The 16,871-nt window shown below is 33.2% G+C and overlaps 2 protein-coding genes across 2 annotated transcripts; both read left to right on the forward strand.

Annotated features, from left to right (window-relative positions):
- Positions 1-547: 547 nt before the first annotated feature.
- Positions 548-2,271, forward strand: LOC133291671 (protein DOWNSTREAM OF FLC-like). The gene is made up of 2 exons (XM_061489971.1): positions 548-842; positions 1,766-2,271. Exons 1-2 carry the CDS (start codon positions 686-688, stop codon positions 2,095-2,097), a joined length of 489 nt encoding a protein of 162 aa, XP_061345955.1. The 5' UTR covers positions 548-685; the 3' UTR covers positions 2,098-2,271.
- A 10,427-nt stretch (positions 2,272-12,698) lies between these two features.
- LOC133291646 (2,3-bisphosphoglycerate-dependent phosphoglycerate mutase 1-like) lies at positions 12,699-16,658 on the forward strand. Its single transcript, XM_061489948.1, has 9 exons — positions 12,699-12,971; positions 13,537-13,810; positions 13,981-14,204; positions 14,551-14,669; positions 14,771-14,927; positions 15,282-15,383; positions 15,475-15,594; positions 16,167-16,225; positions 16,305-16,658. The coding sequence occupies exons 2-8, from the start codon at positions 13,540-13,542 to the stop codon at positions 16,209-16,211; spliced, it is 1,038 nt and encodes a 345-aa protein (XP_061345932.1). The 5' UTR covers positions 12,699-12,971; positions 13,537-13,539; the 3' UTR covers positions 16,212-16,225; positions 16,305-16,658.
- Positions 16,659-16,871: the final 213 nt, after the last annotated feature.

Raw genomic sequence — 16,871 nt, forward strand, 5'->3', positions numbered from 1 at the left:
AAATGAATATTATATTGTATTTTAATTCTTGAGAAAAACCTTTTCAAAAATAGGAAACTAAAGTAACATATCTCTTACTATTAACTATCTAGATTATATATTTACCAAAAAAAAAAACTATCAAGATTATAGCAAGAATGATTTAAAAATAAAATAAAATTAATGTTGACTTTTAAATGTGATTCAGGGACTTTGATTAAAGGTTACTCAACGCTCACAAAAGAGAAAAAGAGCAAAATTACCGGCGTGTCACGCGGCATCGGTAATTTTAACAGCTTGTGTTCATATGCGGTCACATGGAGCACCGACAGCGCCAGCTGCATACATTATTATTAAATGTACCACAACACCGTCACAATCATTTTCATCTATACTCTCTTTTATCTGCACCCTTCTCAGTAGCCCCACCAACCCCAAGATGATTTTATCATAATGACGTGGCACATTCTCGTAGCGAGACCACATTCCTTTAAGATGTGCTCCAACGCAGTGGAACATATGCTACGCGGTTTCCTTTTCTTTTTCTTTAGGCCCATTTCTGCAACTTTCTTACACTAACACACACTCTCTCTCTCTCTGTCATCCTTTTATTGAAACCCTCAATTCTGAACTTGCTTTGTTCCCTTTCATTTTATCTGTGACACGAAAGGATTTTATTGTTCTTGTTCTTTCTGTGACGCTTATTATGGCCGTGAGAGTAGCGTTGGTGTTGGCTATGTGTTTGCTTCCGGCGATGGTTGCTGCCATCCGCCCAGCCAAGAGCCCTTTCGTCGTGAAGGGTCGCATCTACTGTGACCCATGCCGTGCTGGTTTTGAGACCCCCGCCACCACCTACATTGCCGGTAACTGGTTACGCTTTTACTCATATCATTTATTTACATGTTTTCAAAAAAGTACTAGTGTTACTGTTGTATGACTCCAAATCTCAGATCTGTTTTCCATAATGAATCTCTAGTGTCAAAAGTTTGATCTTTTCATTCATGTGCACTCTTTTTTTTCTTATTTGAATTATACTCTCTTTCTCTTAAAATTTGAACTTTAGGGAAAACCATGGGGTCTCAGATCTGATCTGACTGTACTAAATTATATTAGATTGGTATAGTGCTGGACAGGATCTAATAATGAAATCACAGAATTTTATTTTCGCAAAAAGCCTCGTTAGTTTGTTCTTATTTATGATGTTAAATGTTTTGCATTTGATGAGTGTTGTTTCTAGGCTACACTTTTTTATTTTTTGGGGTTGCTACTTAGTATTTTGTAAATCTTTAAAGAAAAACATGTGCATTTGTTTGCAGTGACAATGACCATATTGTCACCTTTTAGTCAAAAATTTACCGGATTGTCATGCCAGGATAATTTTTTACCAAAATGTCACCTCACAATTCCGCTAATTTGACAAGCGAGAATGGACTAGACACGTGGCAGCGTCTGAACGGTTAACCATTCTAGCCGAGCAGCCCAGCGAGAATGAGAGAATGTTGACATGTGGTAAAAATACCGACATTCTTTGCAAAAGTACAGGATGCTTGTGTTTTTGCCACGTGTCAACATTATGTCATTCTCGTTGCAGGGCTGCTCAGCCAGAATGATTGACCATTCAGATGCTGCCACGTATCGAGTCCATTCTCAGTCCATTCTCGCTTGTGAGATCTCTCGCAAAAATTTGTTTCCTGGCGTGGCAATCCCTTAAATTAGGGATGTCAATTTGGTCAATGTCCCTTTGTTTGTAAGTTAGTAACACGTTTTATTTGATGTTTCTCCGCAGGTGCCGAGGTTATGGTGCTGTGCAGGGACAGGAATACCAACGATGTTGTGTACTCAAAGCGTGGTTGGACTGACTCGACAGGAGCATATACAATCTTTGTGGATGAGGATCACGCTGACCAGGTTTGCGATGCTAAGCTCATAAGTAGTCCTCATCATGATTGTAAAGAAGCAACCCCAGGCCGTGACCAAGCCCGTGTTGTTCTTACTGGCTACAATGGCATTGCCTCTGACGTTAGGTTTGCCAATGCTATGGGCTTCATGACACAGGACATTTCCTCTGGCTGTGCTGAGATCCTCAAGCAATACCAGGAGTTCGACAATGAGAATTAATTTCAGTATATAATCTACTTTGGATTTGGGTTTTCTGATATGTCTATTTAATTCAATCTTGTTGGAGTGTTATCTTAACAATTTCAGTTTATGCTTATATATGTTAATGAACCCTGCTGAATTATATTATTACATGATGATCTGTCTTGGACTACAGGATGTACTCTATTTTGTGTTGCTGTAGTAAACTATTCTTTTATATCTCTGCATTGATTGAATGGCTTTTGTTTTTCCGTCAAGAATGATTTGTAGTGTGTGGTGAAGATTGGTGGGGCACAATGTGAAATAAACCAATTATTTGAGAGCGACGAATGCGAGCTGTTGAATGAGTATTGAAAATTATTTTGGCTCTTCGGCCTTCGCTATTGTTCTGACCTATTGTGGCTGTCAAAGATTGTTATTTTCTTCCTTCCTTCTTATAACTAGGGGTGTAAAGGTTTCAGCATAATTAGGTGTAGGCTAATGGCCTGCATTTAAAAATTTCAGGGCCTATCCTAGAGTTGTTTTGTATCTTCAAACCTATCAAGAATTATAAAAAAAAAAACATAAAAAGTATGATATTTAGTTCGAGGCACCTCGTTCTGCTTAATCGCTTCTGATGGGTGAATAGTTAGTTTCAACAAACACTTGCTAAAAGTCTTTTGAATTTTGATACTTGTTTTTTTTTTTATACCAAAAGCGCGTAGAAAAAAGGTGGCTAAATAGAAACTTATGATATGACAAATGAGTAATGCTTCGGCTCATAATTATAATTATCAAAATAATAAAATTTAATTCTGAGAATAAGTGTTATAAGTATCATTTTATAGATTAGTTATAAATTGATTTAAGATTCAAAAATATAAAATCCTAAAAATAAGAAAATTTTCTAAAATAAATATAACAGTAATTAACTTAAATAAATAGTTATAATTAAATGATTCAAAACATATCCTAAATCTTAGATCTTAAATCACGACAAATGTGTTGTTTTTCTTTTCTTCCCAAACAAATCACAATCATATCTGTTGCTTTATTGGAACTTGTATTTGATCGTAATTTGTTATATTTCAAATCACTGATTCTTTCAATTATTGAGTTATACTTATTGGGCCGTAACTCTAGTTCACTCTAAGCTTCTTAAATCAATGGTTGGACAAGTTGTGTAAGTGACTAATTTTTCTTCATGCTCATGGATCCATTTCTGGAGCATGCGCTTCATGTCCTTGCATGTGGTGTTTTTCACTGCATAACCAGATTGAAGGTGTGCATGACAACATTCCCTGAATTTTTTTTTTTATTTTTGTTCCCGGAAACAGAAATAGATAGAAAACTCGACCGATTAATTTTTTTATTCTCGGGATGAACCTGTTCAATTTTTGTGCTGGGGAACAGAAAAAAGAATAAAAAAATCTCTGTTTTTTTGTTTCTGAGTTCAAAATGAGAAACACTTATTTCTCTCAATCATTGTCCACTACTATCATCATCATAACCACCATCATCATCCCGACATGACCACCGCCACCACCGTCGTTGTACTACCAATGTTGTCGTCACCACCACCACCACCACAACGACGATGCCACCGCCACCATTACCACCACCACGATGCCATAACCACCATCTTCACCCATCGCCACCACAATGCCACTGTCACCAACCACCACCACCATTATCGCAGCCACTACTATCATCACCACCACGCTGTCGCCACCACCACCACCGTCAGCAACCACCACTACCATTGCAGCAATCACTGTCACCACCACGCCACCACCACCATCGTAACAGCCACTGCCATCACCACCACCATTGCCACAGCCACTGTCACCATTACCACAACCACCATCGTCATAACCACTGACATCACTACCACCATTGTCGCAGCCACTATCATCACTATCATTGTCACCATTACCACCACCATTGTTGCAACCATTGTCATCACTATCACCTCCACCACCACTACCACTACCACTACCATCAACACGCCACCACCATCATTACCACCACCACCACCACACCATATGAAAAGGAAAGTGATGATCCAAAATTTTTTTTATGCTTAATAGGAATTATTTTTTATTATATTATTTGTTGTATTATCAAATGCAATTCTCATTCTTAGAATAAAAATATAACATATTATTGAACACATTTTTTTTCAGAAATAGTGCCAGGAAAAAGAATGGTTGTCACGCACACCCTGAATCTCTCCAAAAATAGATTGAAGTGATAGTTGGTGAGTGTCATTGATGGAAGCAGTTGTCGTGGAGGGTGAGATCAAGAATGAAAAGACCATTGTACCGGATGCTTAGTGGAACTCAGATTAACATAAGGAGATAGGTTGAAGGAACAATGACCAGACCGCCACGTTTTTGGCAACTTTTTACCATTATGCCAAGAGAACAATAGTTTTTACCAGATTGCCACGCATTGAAATTCGCTACGACTGGTAGCGAACTTAACCAATGATTTCGTGACACATGGCACACTTTCGCAGAAAAAGCTAATGGCTATGTGTCCAAGTTCGCTATGACTGGTAGCGAACTTGGTAGCCAATGACTTCGTGACACACGACAAGCTTTGCAGAAAAAGCTGACTGGACGAAGTTCACTACCAGGGGTAGCAAACTTGGTGCGCTATGTGGCACAATCAGTTGCCCGATTAGAATTAATGTACCAATCACAATAAAAAAAGAAAACAAAGGAAAATGGCTATTTAATTAATGCACAAATCACAATTAATGTACCTATTACCAATCACAATCAGTGTACCAATGAGATTAATTTTTTATTGTACTAATCACCAATCACTTCAAAAGTCCATAACTTTTGTTTCAAATATCCAAATCAGATAATTTTTTATTTTATTTCACATAAATTTTTGAGAACTATGCAATAAGTCAATAACACCTCATTTGACATATTTTATCTCTCACAAATATCGTTCGAATTTGTAACGAAGTTATCACAAATAATTGATTTACCAATCACCAATCACAATTAATGTACCAATCAAAATTATTAGAACACTTAATAAAAGACTACAAGAAAAAATAGTACAAAAAAATCAAATGTGTCAAAATAAAAAAGAAATAAATGTATAAAAAATTGAAAATATAATAAGAACAAAAAATAGAAGAAAAAATAAGTCTGACTATATTAAAAATCATAACGGTGATAGAAAAGACTAAAATAAAAAATAAAAAAAGTCCAAAAGGAAAAAATATACTGAAGACAAAAAATTAGATGACAAAATTAAGATAAAAAAATATAGAATAAAAAAAGCACTTTTGAGTTTCTAATATATTTATTTTAATTTTTTTTTGTCCTTGGTGTGTTTTATTCATTTTTATTTAGATATATTTGGTTTTTTTCTATTTTTTATTTTTTTTTTCACTTTTTCGTCTATTTTATTTTTATTTTCTCTTTATTTTTTTAGCCTCATTTCGCCCCATCTAGTGGAGATCTTCATAAAAAATAAAGAATAAAATAGAGATATAAAAAAGAACAAACATATCTAAATAAAAATAATAAATAAATCAAGGACACAAAAAGGTAGAAAAAAATAAAAGGAAATATATTAGAAATTCATCATTTTGATTTCTTTTTGTTATTCTTTTTTATCTCAACATTTTCTTCTATTTTTTTGTCTTCAATATTTTTTTAATTCTAGTCTTTTTTGTCACTTTTGTGATTTTTTATATATTTGATCTTATTTTTTCTTCTAATTTTTTATTCTTATTCTATTTATTTTTATTTTTATATAGATACATAACATATTTGATTTTTTTTGCTATTTTTTATTTTATTCTTTTATTAAGTGTTATAAATTTTTATAACATTTTTTCTTATTTTTCCTTTTCTTTATCACTTTATTTTCTTTTTCTTTTTCTTTTTCTTTGGTGAAAATATATATCCTACAATAAATAATGGGGTGTAAAGGAATGATATGGATAAAATAGATATACTAAGTTAATTTTCTAATAGTGTTAAAGAATGATATGGATAGAAAAGACTATAGGGATTTAAGTGATTAAAAAAAAAGCACATGTTTGTATATGATTCAACAATAACACGTGAGAGTTTTTGAACTTTTACCAGTCATCAATTACCAGAGAATATTTGAAATATATATCCTACAATAAATAAGCAACCGTGAATCTGGCCATGAATTGGGATTTGGGAATTACCTTATTGAAATAAAGGTTAAATTAAATGCGCTTCTCTGTTATTTGGGAGAAGAGTTTTGGTGCTTTTGTACCATCAAATAATTATGAGAGAGAAGAGAGTAATTTTTTTTTATACAAATGTTAATCTCTCAATAGAAGAAGTACACGAAGTCAGAACCATGGTAGTTAAAATCGAAATTTTACTTAAAATCAGAAGGACGATAAAAAATTGTAAAACATAAAAAAAATCGTAATTTTTTTTGGAATTTTGATGAAATTATTATGATTAAATTTTTTTATAAAATCATAAATTCGTAAATTTAAATCGGGATTTTAATTTGCATGATTTGGATCCCATTATATCTTTCGGCGTGTGGGACCGAAGATGGTTTAATAAACAAAAGATGCATGAGCCTAAGCCCTAACAAAGGGGCTAAGCCCATGTTTAGAATCAGCTGGTTTACAAAAAGCCCATTATGAAATGGACAGTTCTTGGAGAGGTGTTTTGGATACGTCCATTTGGAAACGGGAAAAAATCACGAGCTTAACTAAAATGGGCTAAGCTCATCTTTAGGATTAGCCCATGGTTTAATAGAAGCCCATTAAATAAAAAGCATGACAAAAGTTACATGAGCCTAACATAAGGGCTAAGCCAATTAAAAAGTAGCCTAACAAAAGATACATGTGTCTCACAAAAAGGGGCTATGCCCATATTTGGAATCAGCCCAAGGTTTAAAAGAAGCCCATTAAATAAGCACTAGACAGCTCTGGGAGGTGTGTGTTGGATACGTCCATTTGGAAACCGGAAAAAGTCATAAAAAGAAGAAGTGTCATGCATGGACCTTAATTTTAAAAGTTGCTAACTAACAACTTCAATTTTGCTGCAATAATCAATTAAGGACATCAATTTTAATAAAAAAAAAACATTTTGATCATATGTATGAATAAAATATGCTTTAGGTAGTGTATAAATTGTATTTTGTTTACATTATGAATTGCTTTCATATAGGAAGTTAGATATTTATTTTGTTTTGTTCTCATCAAAAGCAAAAATATTATTTATTTGGCTTTACTAATTGGAATATTTAGGACCCCAGTTATAAATTACAGTATGCGTAATTTTTTTTAAACTGTTCAGATATGGCACCGTCATCATCATAGGATTTGATACAATTTAATGAGATTTTTTCCAGTTACCACAATTATATTCAAATGTGGACTCATTTGGCTTGATGGACCCAACTTGGAGAATGGAAGACGAGAAAATTGAAAGGGAAGAGGTAGGTGGAGGACCGAAGATGGACTTTATAGTTGTGAGCATTGAAGATTCACATTCCCCCCCAACCCCCCCACTATTGATCGATTATTCAATTAGTCTAGTTCAAATTACGTGGAATTACATAAAGGCAGCAAAATTCTTCTTACCAAACTCTATATAATTAGTCAATCTAAAACTCATGAACTTATGATTTCTAAGCTATGACTTGTGAACCATTCCTAATTTGGTACGGTATGGTTATTGTGGTTCACTTCTATCTCATTCAAGGAAGGCACCAGCATAATATAAGAGCATATTCTTTGGCAGGCACAAGAAGCAATGGAGGTTGGTGTGGATTGTTGTTGTATCTATAAGACTATAACTATAAGCCACGTGATTGTGGTTTATAAAGTATATATATATATGGCCTTTGAAAATTTCAAGATCCAAAAGCCCGAATTGAAACCGTGAAACCAGATAAAAAGGTTAGGTGGGGGTACTGCTCTTCAAACTTCAAACAACTTTGTTTGGGATGACATAAGCACGTGCCATTCCCATTTGTGTGTCAACGGTTGACGATAAAAAGCTAAAAACACATTATTTTATTTTTTAAAAAATATTTTTATTATTAAATAAAATTTTGTATGAGTCTGACAAAAAAAATAATGAATTTACGTTATTAGATAAGATTCACGTAATGAATTTATATTCTCAGGTTTTGATGGGAATATTTTTTTAATAAGTTTCACATAAATTTTACGTAATAATAAAAAAATATTAAAAAAAGGTCCAACAGTAGCAATATACCATTCCTCTATCCAGCCTATATTGAGGATGAAGGGTTGAAGGTACAGCCAGTTGTGTTCGGTGGGGTGTGGTTAAATTCACACTTTCAACTTTCAAGGTTTGTTTTGTTAGGTGTTTGAGTTTCCTTCTTAATTTGGAACCAACGATATACGCAAAGTTGGTTTAAGATTTTTTTTTTTTTTTTTAAATTTTTTTTTACCCTTAAATATAATGAAGGGTTGGCCTAAATGATCTATTTCGATGTAGTTGGTGTTTATTAAAATAACCATTGGCCCAGTTTGATACAAGTCACAAGATTCATGCCCTGGTGTGCATTAAAAGACATTTTCTGACCTTTTCTTTTTCTTTAATTCTCTCTTCGTTTTTTTGGTATTATTCTTTAATCCTCTTTTGAATTAGTGATGGATGTTCTTTTACTCTCTCTCTCTCCCTCTCTAAACTCAACTCAAACAGTTATATTTTAATATTTTAAATGTAATGCAATTCAAATTCATTTTTCAGAATTATGCAAATTACACGCGTCTGAATCATAATTTCAATTTCGTAGCAGTTTATTGTTTTTTATAAATACTTTTTATTAAAATTGTGAGGCGAATAGAGGATTGAATTTTTTTAATATTAATCTTATTAAATCGTTCATTTAATATTTGAACTCAGAATAATCCTGGCTGAGAGTAACAACCATTAGATTAGTGTTATTGACCCATATACGAGGCTTATTAATTGACAAGTCCAACAAGGGACAATTCAAGATATAAATCTGATATAATTATAGAAGGATATCCATCAAAGATATCAATCATAATATGACAGCATAACATATGAGCTTAGGCCATCATTAGAGGCACTAAAGGTTCAGAATCCAGTATCCACTATCCACCGGTAAACTCTATAAATATTTGAAATGGATCCTCTCGTATGTAATTTAACATGATCATGTCATGTGGGAGGATCTTAACCATTAATAATTAAATCAACGATGATGATTGTGTAACTTCCTATCCTTATATTTTTCTCTCTCCTCCCTTATCTCCATTAACTCACCCATGAATGATTATGATTGCCCCACATGACATGGTCATGTTAATTAGCACATGAGAGGATCCACTCCTATAAATAAGAGGTAAAACCTACAGGCACGTTAGGCTCTCTCTTTTATTATTATGTTGTCAGTTGTCACTGTGCGCGCACACACCCTTTGACAAAGCCGTTTATAATCCTTCTGTGCACAGTGATCTGTTTGACTCAAGGGTATCTCATCTATATAGATACCTTGGAGAGAGCACTTAGATCCAATAACAACATATCTGAAAATTCAATTAACATTTTTAACTTGTGATTATATAGTTAGTGACTCAAAGTCACTTAATAATATTGTTATATTATGATACATAATTCGTAATTCAAAATCACGGGGTGTAAATGGGCTAGCCAGCCTAAGAGTGGCTTTTGGTTCGGCCTATTAGGGGTGTTTATCAACCGATCCAAATCGATTCAAATCGCGGTGACCGAACAGAAAAACCGATAACCGAATAAACTGAAAATCGAAAAATCAAAACTGAAAAAATCCCGCAAATTTTAATTGGATTGGATTGGATTTCGGATTGATTGATGAAAACCAATCCAATCCAAACCGATCCAATATATTAATTTCCTTCTACCTAATTGGGTCTTTCCCCAATCATAGCCCAAAATTTTTTAAACTTAAGACCCATTAACCCATCAACTAAATCCAAGAAAAAATCTAGTCACGTCTCATCAACAAAATTTCATCTGTGTAGAACTTCATATCTCATTGTCTAAAAAAAACTATGTTATCGTTTACTGATGCTTTTGTATTTCAAAAATAAATAAATTTACAAAGCCAATATATAACAAAGATGTTATTTGCACAATAATTATGAAACAAATTTTAGGATTTTCAAAAAACCAAAAATCAATCCAATCCAAACCAAATTTTTTTTGGATTGGATCGGATTTGAAAAAAATCCAAACTGAATGGATGATTACATGATCAAACCGAAGGGATTGGATCAGATAATTTTTGCTTCCAAAACCGATCCAATCCAGACTGCGAACACCCCTACGACATATTATATATAAGGGAAAAACTATTTTTATGTCACATGGCATAAGTTTTCTCTCCTACACACCCTTCGATAATTGTGCCACCTTTTTCTTTTATTTTTGCAGGTGGTGGAGCTCACTAGTTTGTCTCTATGACATAAGATAATTATCTCCTTTAACATGAGATTAATAAAACCCTATATATAAACAAATAAAATAGACTTAGCCTCAAAAAAAGCTTATTTAGAAAACAGATCATATGATTTATTTTACAGGCTTCTAGGTCGACCTATATCATATTATTTATTTTAAATAAAATAAATAAATTATTTTAATAATTTTGGATAATAAAGTAATATTATTTTAATTAATTTTTTAATTATTGAATGCTTAATAAGCTTAAACAGGCTAACATGCCTAGATTAAGAATTTTATTTTTAAATATAAGTTAGATCAGACTTATAATTTGAGCATATACAAAGCTAACAAATTAGGACAAACTTAAAATATTTTATACAAACTTAATCTCTTTAAGTCAAAGCCTAACTCAGTCGAACCTATTTATATCCCTGATCACCACTAACATTACACATAATTGAGGATCACCTAAGACAAGTTATAGTGTATATTCATAATTTTAGTAAAACAATATAATAAATAAATAAATTGTATTTTAAGTTTTGTGTCAAATCAATGATTCAGTAAAGTTAATATTAAAAAATTAAATCCTAATTTTAAGACATGTTTGCTATCTACAACTTTTCTAAAACACAATTTGTCATGTCATCGTAGTTTAGGCCCCACGACTTTTGTAATTTGTAATGTTCTAAAAAAAATTGATCTTACGCAAAATTAATAATATTAACATATAGTTACAGCAATTGAAAAAAAAGAAGAAGGAATGAGTTTGAAGTTTGAACTGGAATGAAACGAATACTTTTCACATTGGAAATTGGAAGTTTGAAGTTTAAAGCGGACATTGAAGTTCCATTTTATCTGCAAAGACCGGCCTTTATTTTATCTGAAGTTCCATTTTATAACCAAATGATATAAAGTTGAATCTTTGTTATTCATTATTCTAAATAAGGGGTACTTATCAAATTCTAAAGATCACACAATTGGAGACAGAGTGGCAAATACCTTTGGAAGTAATCCCCTCTAGATTAGGCACAAGCATGCCCTTTGGGATCCTCGGTATGCTAATATTGTCTTGCCCAATATAATTAGAACTTAGGAGTATTTTCCCTTACTCTTAACCCCATCCAAAAATAAAAGATAAAGAAAAAATTATTTTAAAAATCATAATTTATTGTAAATATCTATGTTGCATCGACACCGACACAGACACGACATTCTGACATGTTAATTTTAAAATATGTTAGATTTCGACACATTTTGATATTAAATAATATTTTTAATTTATGTAATATATATTATATTTAATATTTAATAATTTAATAAAAAATAAGTTAAATTTATAATATCCATTAATTTTGCAAAGAAACATAAGATGTCACAAACTCCGATACTCCGACACTCCAACACGCGTTGTAGAAACTCAAAAAATGGTTCAAAGGTTGCGTTGTGCTGCGTTTTTAATTTCAACTATTAGATTTATTGGATTAAGATTACTATTTTATTGAGTTTAATATAAATATTTGGAATATTTTATGTTTCTTTGATAAATTGATGGGTATTATAAGTTTAACTTCATTTTTTTGTTAAATTATTTAATATTAAATATAATATACACTACATAAATTAAAAATATTATTTATTATCAAAACGTGTCCTAACGTGTTAAAATTTAACTTTTTTTAGAATTAACGTGTTGGAGTATCGTGTCACGTGTCCCGTGTCAGTATCGGTGCTACATAGGTCACAAATATTTATATTAAACTCGATAAAATGATAATTGTAATCCAACTAGTTGGAACTAAAAATGCAACACAATCTTTGAAATGTCTACAATGCATATTGGAGTGTCGGACATGACACATCAAATTTTTTGAAGTGTCAAACATAATGCATTAAATTTTATGCATATTGGAGTGTCGGACATGATATATCAAATTTTTTGAAGTGTCAAACATAATGCATTAAATTTTTTAAAATGTCGGTACATCATAGTAAAAATGTAAAATTGTTTGACATTATCATCTAATTTATTATTATTAGTATTATTAAAAAAACAAAAGAACAGAGGAAAAACATGAAAGAGCACAAAAATATAGTTAGGTTGGAAGGTATTTCCAACTTGTCATTGTACAATTTGTGGGATTTGCGCAGCCCTTTTGGCTTTTGTCCAGCAACAAAAATTGTCGTAGCCTGTTCTGTTCATATACATGTCAATTGTTTGACAATTTGTCACAGTGACCCCGCCTGTGTTGCCGGTTGAGGCTTGTGACAGATATTAATAACTTGGTTTCCCTCTCCAAAATTGACATCTTTTCCTTGTGGGAGTGAATACCTGAGCATCGCTTCTGTAACTCCGTCTTCTTCTTCGTTAGATTCTCTTGTAATAAACTCACTTTACGCATTTTTTCACACCCTTTACCTCGTTTTCCTCGCTACGCCTATATAAACCAGGTATTAAAATACTCCTCCCTGTTTATGTTCTCTTTCACATTTGCCTTTTGGGTCTTCGTCTTGCACTTTTCTTCGATTTATTGCATCTGGGGTACTCTGATTCCATCTGTGTTCATGATATTCGTCTTAATACTTGTTGCAAAAAGAGAGAGAGAGAGAGAGAAAGAGTGGAGATTTTTCATTTTTCATTGTTTTCTTTCTTATTATAGATCTGCAATCTCTTTAATTAGAAATAATTTTTTGAATAATTATGGGCTGTGTGAATGATGGACAGTATTTTAATTTTGCAATGAACTTTTTGATAGCGATGTATAGTAGATTTTTTTTTCCTTTCTTTCTTTCTTCTTTCTTGGCATTGAACATTCTTCCAAGCAAACACGTATGCGTTTCTCGTTTCCTTGATTCAAACGTTTGAGGGTGCATCATGAAACTTGTTTGGGCAAATAAACCTACATGCTACATGCATCTCTTCTGTATGACAGCAACCTAAGAACCGTTGCCTTGATTATGAATTGGCTGCACTAAGTGGTATTGCTTTACTCAGTTGTTTGTTTTCAATGATCAGATAATGGCTGCTGAAGTATATCACCAGGCTATTGGCACTTTGCAGTCCCATTCTTATCTTAATAACTTTAATCATCACCAAAAGCTTAGGAACAATTTAGTAAGATTGGTGACAAAGGATTTTATTGGTAGTAACGACTTGTCGAGGAGTGGAAGTAACCACACTGGCCTGAGGAATTGTAGTTTAATTAGATCTTCAGCTTCACAAACATCAGTGGTTGATCCAGTGTCGTCCCCTTCAAGAAGCAACGCAGGCGACACTCAAAAGAAATCAAGTAAGATAAACTCTCCAGTCAAATGATATTTACCTTCTCTGCCAAATGTGTTCACGTTGATTGCTTCTTGAAGTTGGATTCACCAAGTTTTAGGTGGTTGCCACATTCAAGAAGTTGAAGTTGTCATGGTTAGATGTTATCTAACTGCTGTAAAATATGTTCCAACTCAGATGAAGCAGCTTTGATCCTTATCCGGCATGGAGAGTCGTTATGGAATGAAAAGAACCTATTCACAGGTTGTGTTGATGTCCCACTAAGCAAGAAGGGTATAGATGAGGCAATTGAAGCTGGAAAAAGAATCAGCAGCATTCCTGTTGATGTCATATTTACATCTGCTTTGATTCGTGCACAAATGACTGCCATGCTTGCTATGACACAGCACCGTCGTAGGAAGGTAACATGAATGCATAACTATGTTCAGGTGTCAAAAGTGACACAGTATGTAACTAATTTTTCTTTATAAAGCTTAGATATATTAGTTAGCAACTAAGCATGCCATACTCTTAATCGCTAGTGCTTAACTGAAAAGACAGGAGAGGTTAATTCTATTTTCTATGCTGGCAGCACAATCCAGAAAATTAGGCAATCTCAAAATTGACAGGTTTTGCTATTCTTATTGCTGATTGTACATAGTAGTGTGCTGAAACTCTAGTCTATATCATTTGAAGAAATATTTTTGTATGCTGTGGTGTAGTATTCAAATGTCATTTTCTAAATATTAACCGTCAATCTCCCTGCAGGTGCCTATCATTATGCACAATGAGAGTGAACAAGCAAGGGCATGGAGTCAAGTTTATAGTGAAGATACAAAAAAGCAGTCCATTCCAGTCATAGCATCTTGGCAATTAAATGAAAGAATGTATTGATCTTTTTCCTGTTTTCAGTTTGTAAATTGTAATTTCTGCTCTACAATGTCATGAATAACATATTATTTGTATATGATAATTGTTATCCTTTCAGGTATGGGGAACTACAGGGTCTCAATAAGCAAGAAACAGCAGACAGATATGGGAAAGAACAAGTCCATGAGTGGCGCCGAAGTTACGACATACCTCCTCCAAATGGTGAAAGTTTGGAAATGTGTGCTCAAAGAGCGGTTGCCTATTTCAGAGACCAAGTAGGTGGAAATTTAGTTTTTTGTATCATTTTTCTAACGAATTGTTGTTAGTAAGCAAACCCGTCCCCCAAATTATTTTCCAGGGTTAAATTTGACATTTAAGTTTTCCGGACATATTTGGTGAATCTTTAAACTAGATTTTCCTCTCAACTCAGTAGCTCTGCTTTATTAATTCAGTTATATATTTGCTATATGTTTGATGTTTTGTGGGACACATGTAGCTTCTAGCCTATATGTGCTGGGTTTCAAGTATGTATGTAGTTTGATATATGTTGTAAGGCCGAATTTCTGGTATGGTTGATGTAATCATACAACATTGATAAGGGACTGATCCCATTGATTTCGATGCTGCAGATTGAGCCTCAACTTTTATCTGGAAAGAATGTTATGATTGCAGCCCATGGGAATTCATTGAGATCCATTATCATGTATCTCGACAAATTAACTTCTCAAGAGGTAACTGGAGTATCCAGAATTTTCATGGCTCTTAAGTTCACAAATGACACTGAATAGTCATGATTTTTTTTTTTCTTTCACCTTTCGGCAGGTCATTAGTTTAGAACTGTCAACTGGAATTCCATTGCTTTACATTTTCAAAGAGGGGAGATTCATTAGGAGAGGGAGTCCTGTAGGACCGACTGAAGCTGGAGTTTATGCCTATACTAGGGTATGCAGTTTGTATCAGCTTTTAAATCTCATCCCTTTTCATGATGCTTTTTTTCCTCCCCGAAATATAGAAGTTATGATTTAAGGATGGATATTGGTTGTCTGCAATGGCACTTGCAGACCTCAAGAAATGTAAAGAGCAGAACATCAAATATGTTTGGAAAGCCTACAAGATATATATGAATTGAATTTCATTATTAGTGACTACAGTTTGAATATTTACTAGCTTAGCTCTTTAATTTGACGTGCTTGCTTATATAATAGTAATATCAGGTTATATGCTTCCATTTTAACCCCTTTTACTTTCTGGGAGAAACTTTAAGCTTCATCTTTCTTTTTAAGAATTCCATAGTTAAATCTAGTTTTGGTAAATGTAAAGAACTAATTCAATCGAAAAATTTAAGTTGTTAGGTGAAGACACATTTTTGGTGGCTTTGATCTCTTAGAACTCATTAATCATCTGCTATTTGGTTGATGCTCTTTCAAAATATTGAAATGAAGTTCCAATATTCATACCTTAAATCTTCTTTTCAACTAATTTCGCAAGGCACTGACAACTTTACTTGGTCACAGCGTTTGGCTCTTTACAAGCAGAAGTTGGATGAGATGTTCCAGTAATATGTTTTTTTTAGGTAAAGACTCGTTACTTCTTTTCTTCTTTTTTTGCTTATCTCTTAATATCCTTCATTTTGTTATCTTTGGCTGTTTCAGGAAATATATTCACTGTTAATCAAGCGTCACAGTTGAATAACAAACAAAGGGGGGAGATGTTCTTAGTGTTACCCTTAGGTACCATGAATATTTGAACTTGTCCTAAAGCTAGGTTGTTTTGCATGTTTTAGTACAGTTTTGAACCAGTACGTTGGGAGACTAGCTCCCATTTTTAGGTATATTTATCTCATGTGGTGATCGAGAGATTGTTACCATAAACCCGTTGTTGATGGATCTTATAAATGTGGAAATCCTGTAATACTTTCAGTTCAGGTCAATTATTATAATTGTAAATGAGTCCTAGTGTGAATTTTACTGGATATTGTAGAAAGTTACTACTTATCCTCGAGTACTCTTCTCTTACATATCTTACATATCCTTGATATGCCTGATTTTTGTAGACCCTTTACTATTGAATGTGATGCTTCAGGCAAAGGTTTAGGGGCTGTGTCCTATAACATTTTTCAGCAAATTTCTTTCTGATTCTTCGTTTTCTAAATCAGTTTTTGAGGTGTTGGCGGCATTGGTACTATCCATACGACTGTAGCATCCCTACCTCCTTACCGT

The sequence above is a fragment of the Gastrolobium bilobum genome, unplaced genomic scaffold (genome assembly GCF_033153095.1).
Source record: "Gastrolobium bilobum isolate Gb01-03AN ecotype WA unplaced genomic scaffold, APGP_CSIRO_Gbil_v1 utg1076, whole genome shotgun sequence".
NCBI classification, from domain to species: domain Eukaryota; kingdom Viridiplantae; phylum Streptophyta; class Magnoliopsida; order Fabales; family Fabaceae; genus Gastrolobium; species Gastrolobium bilobum.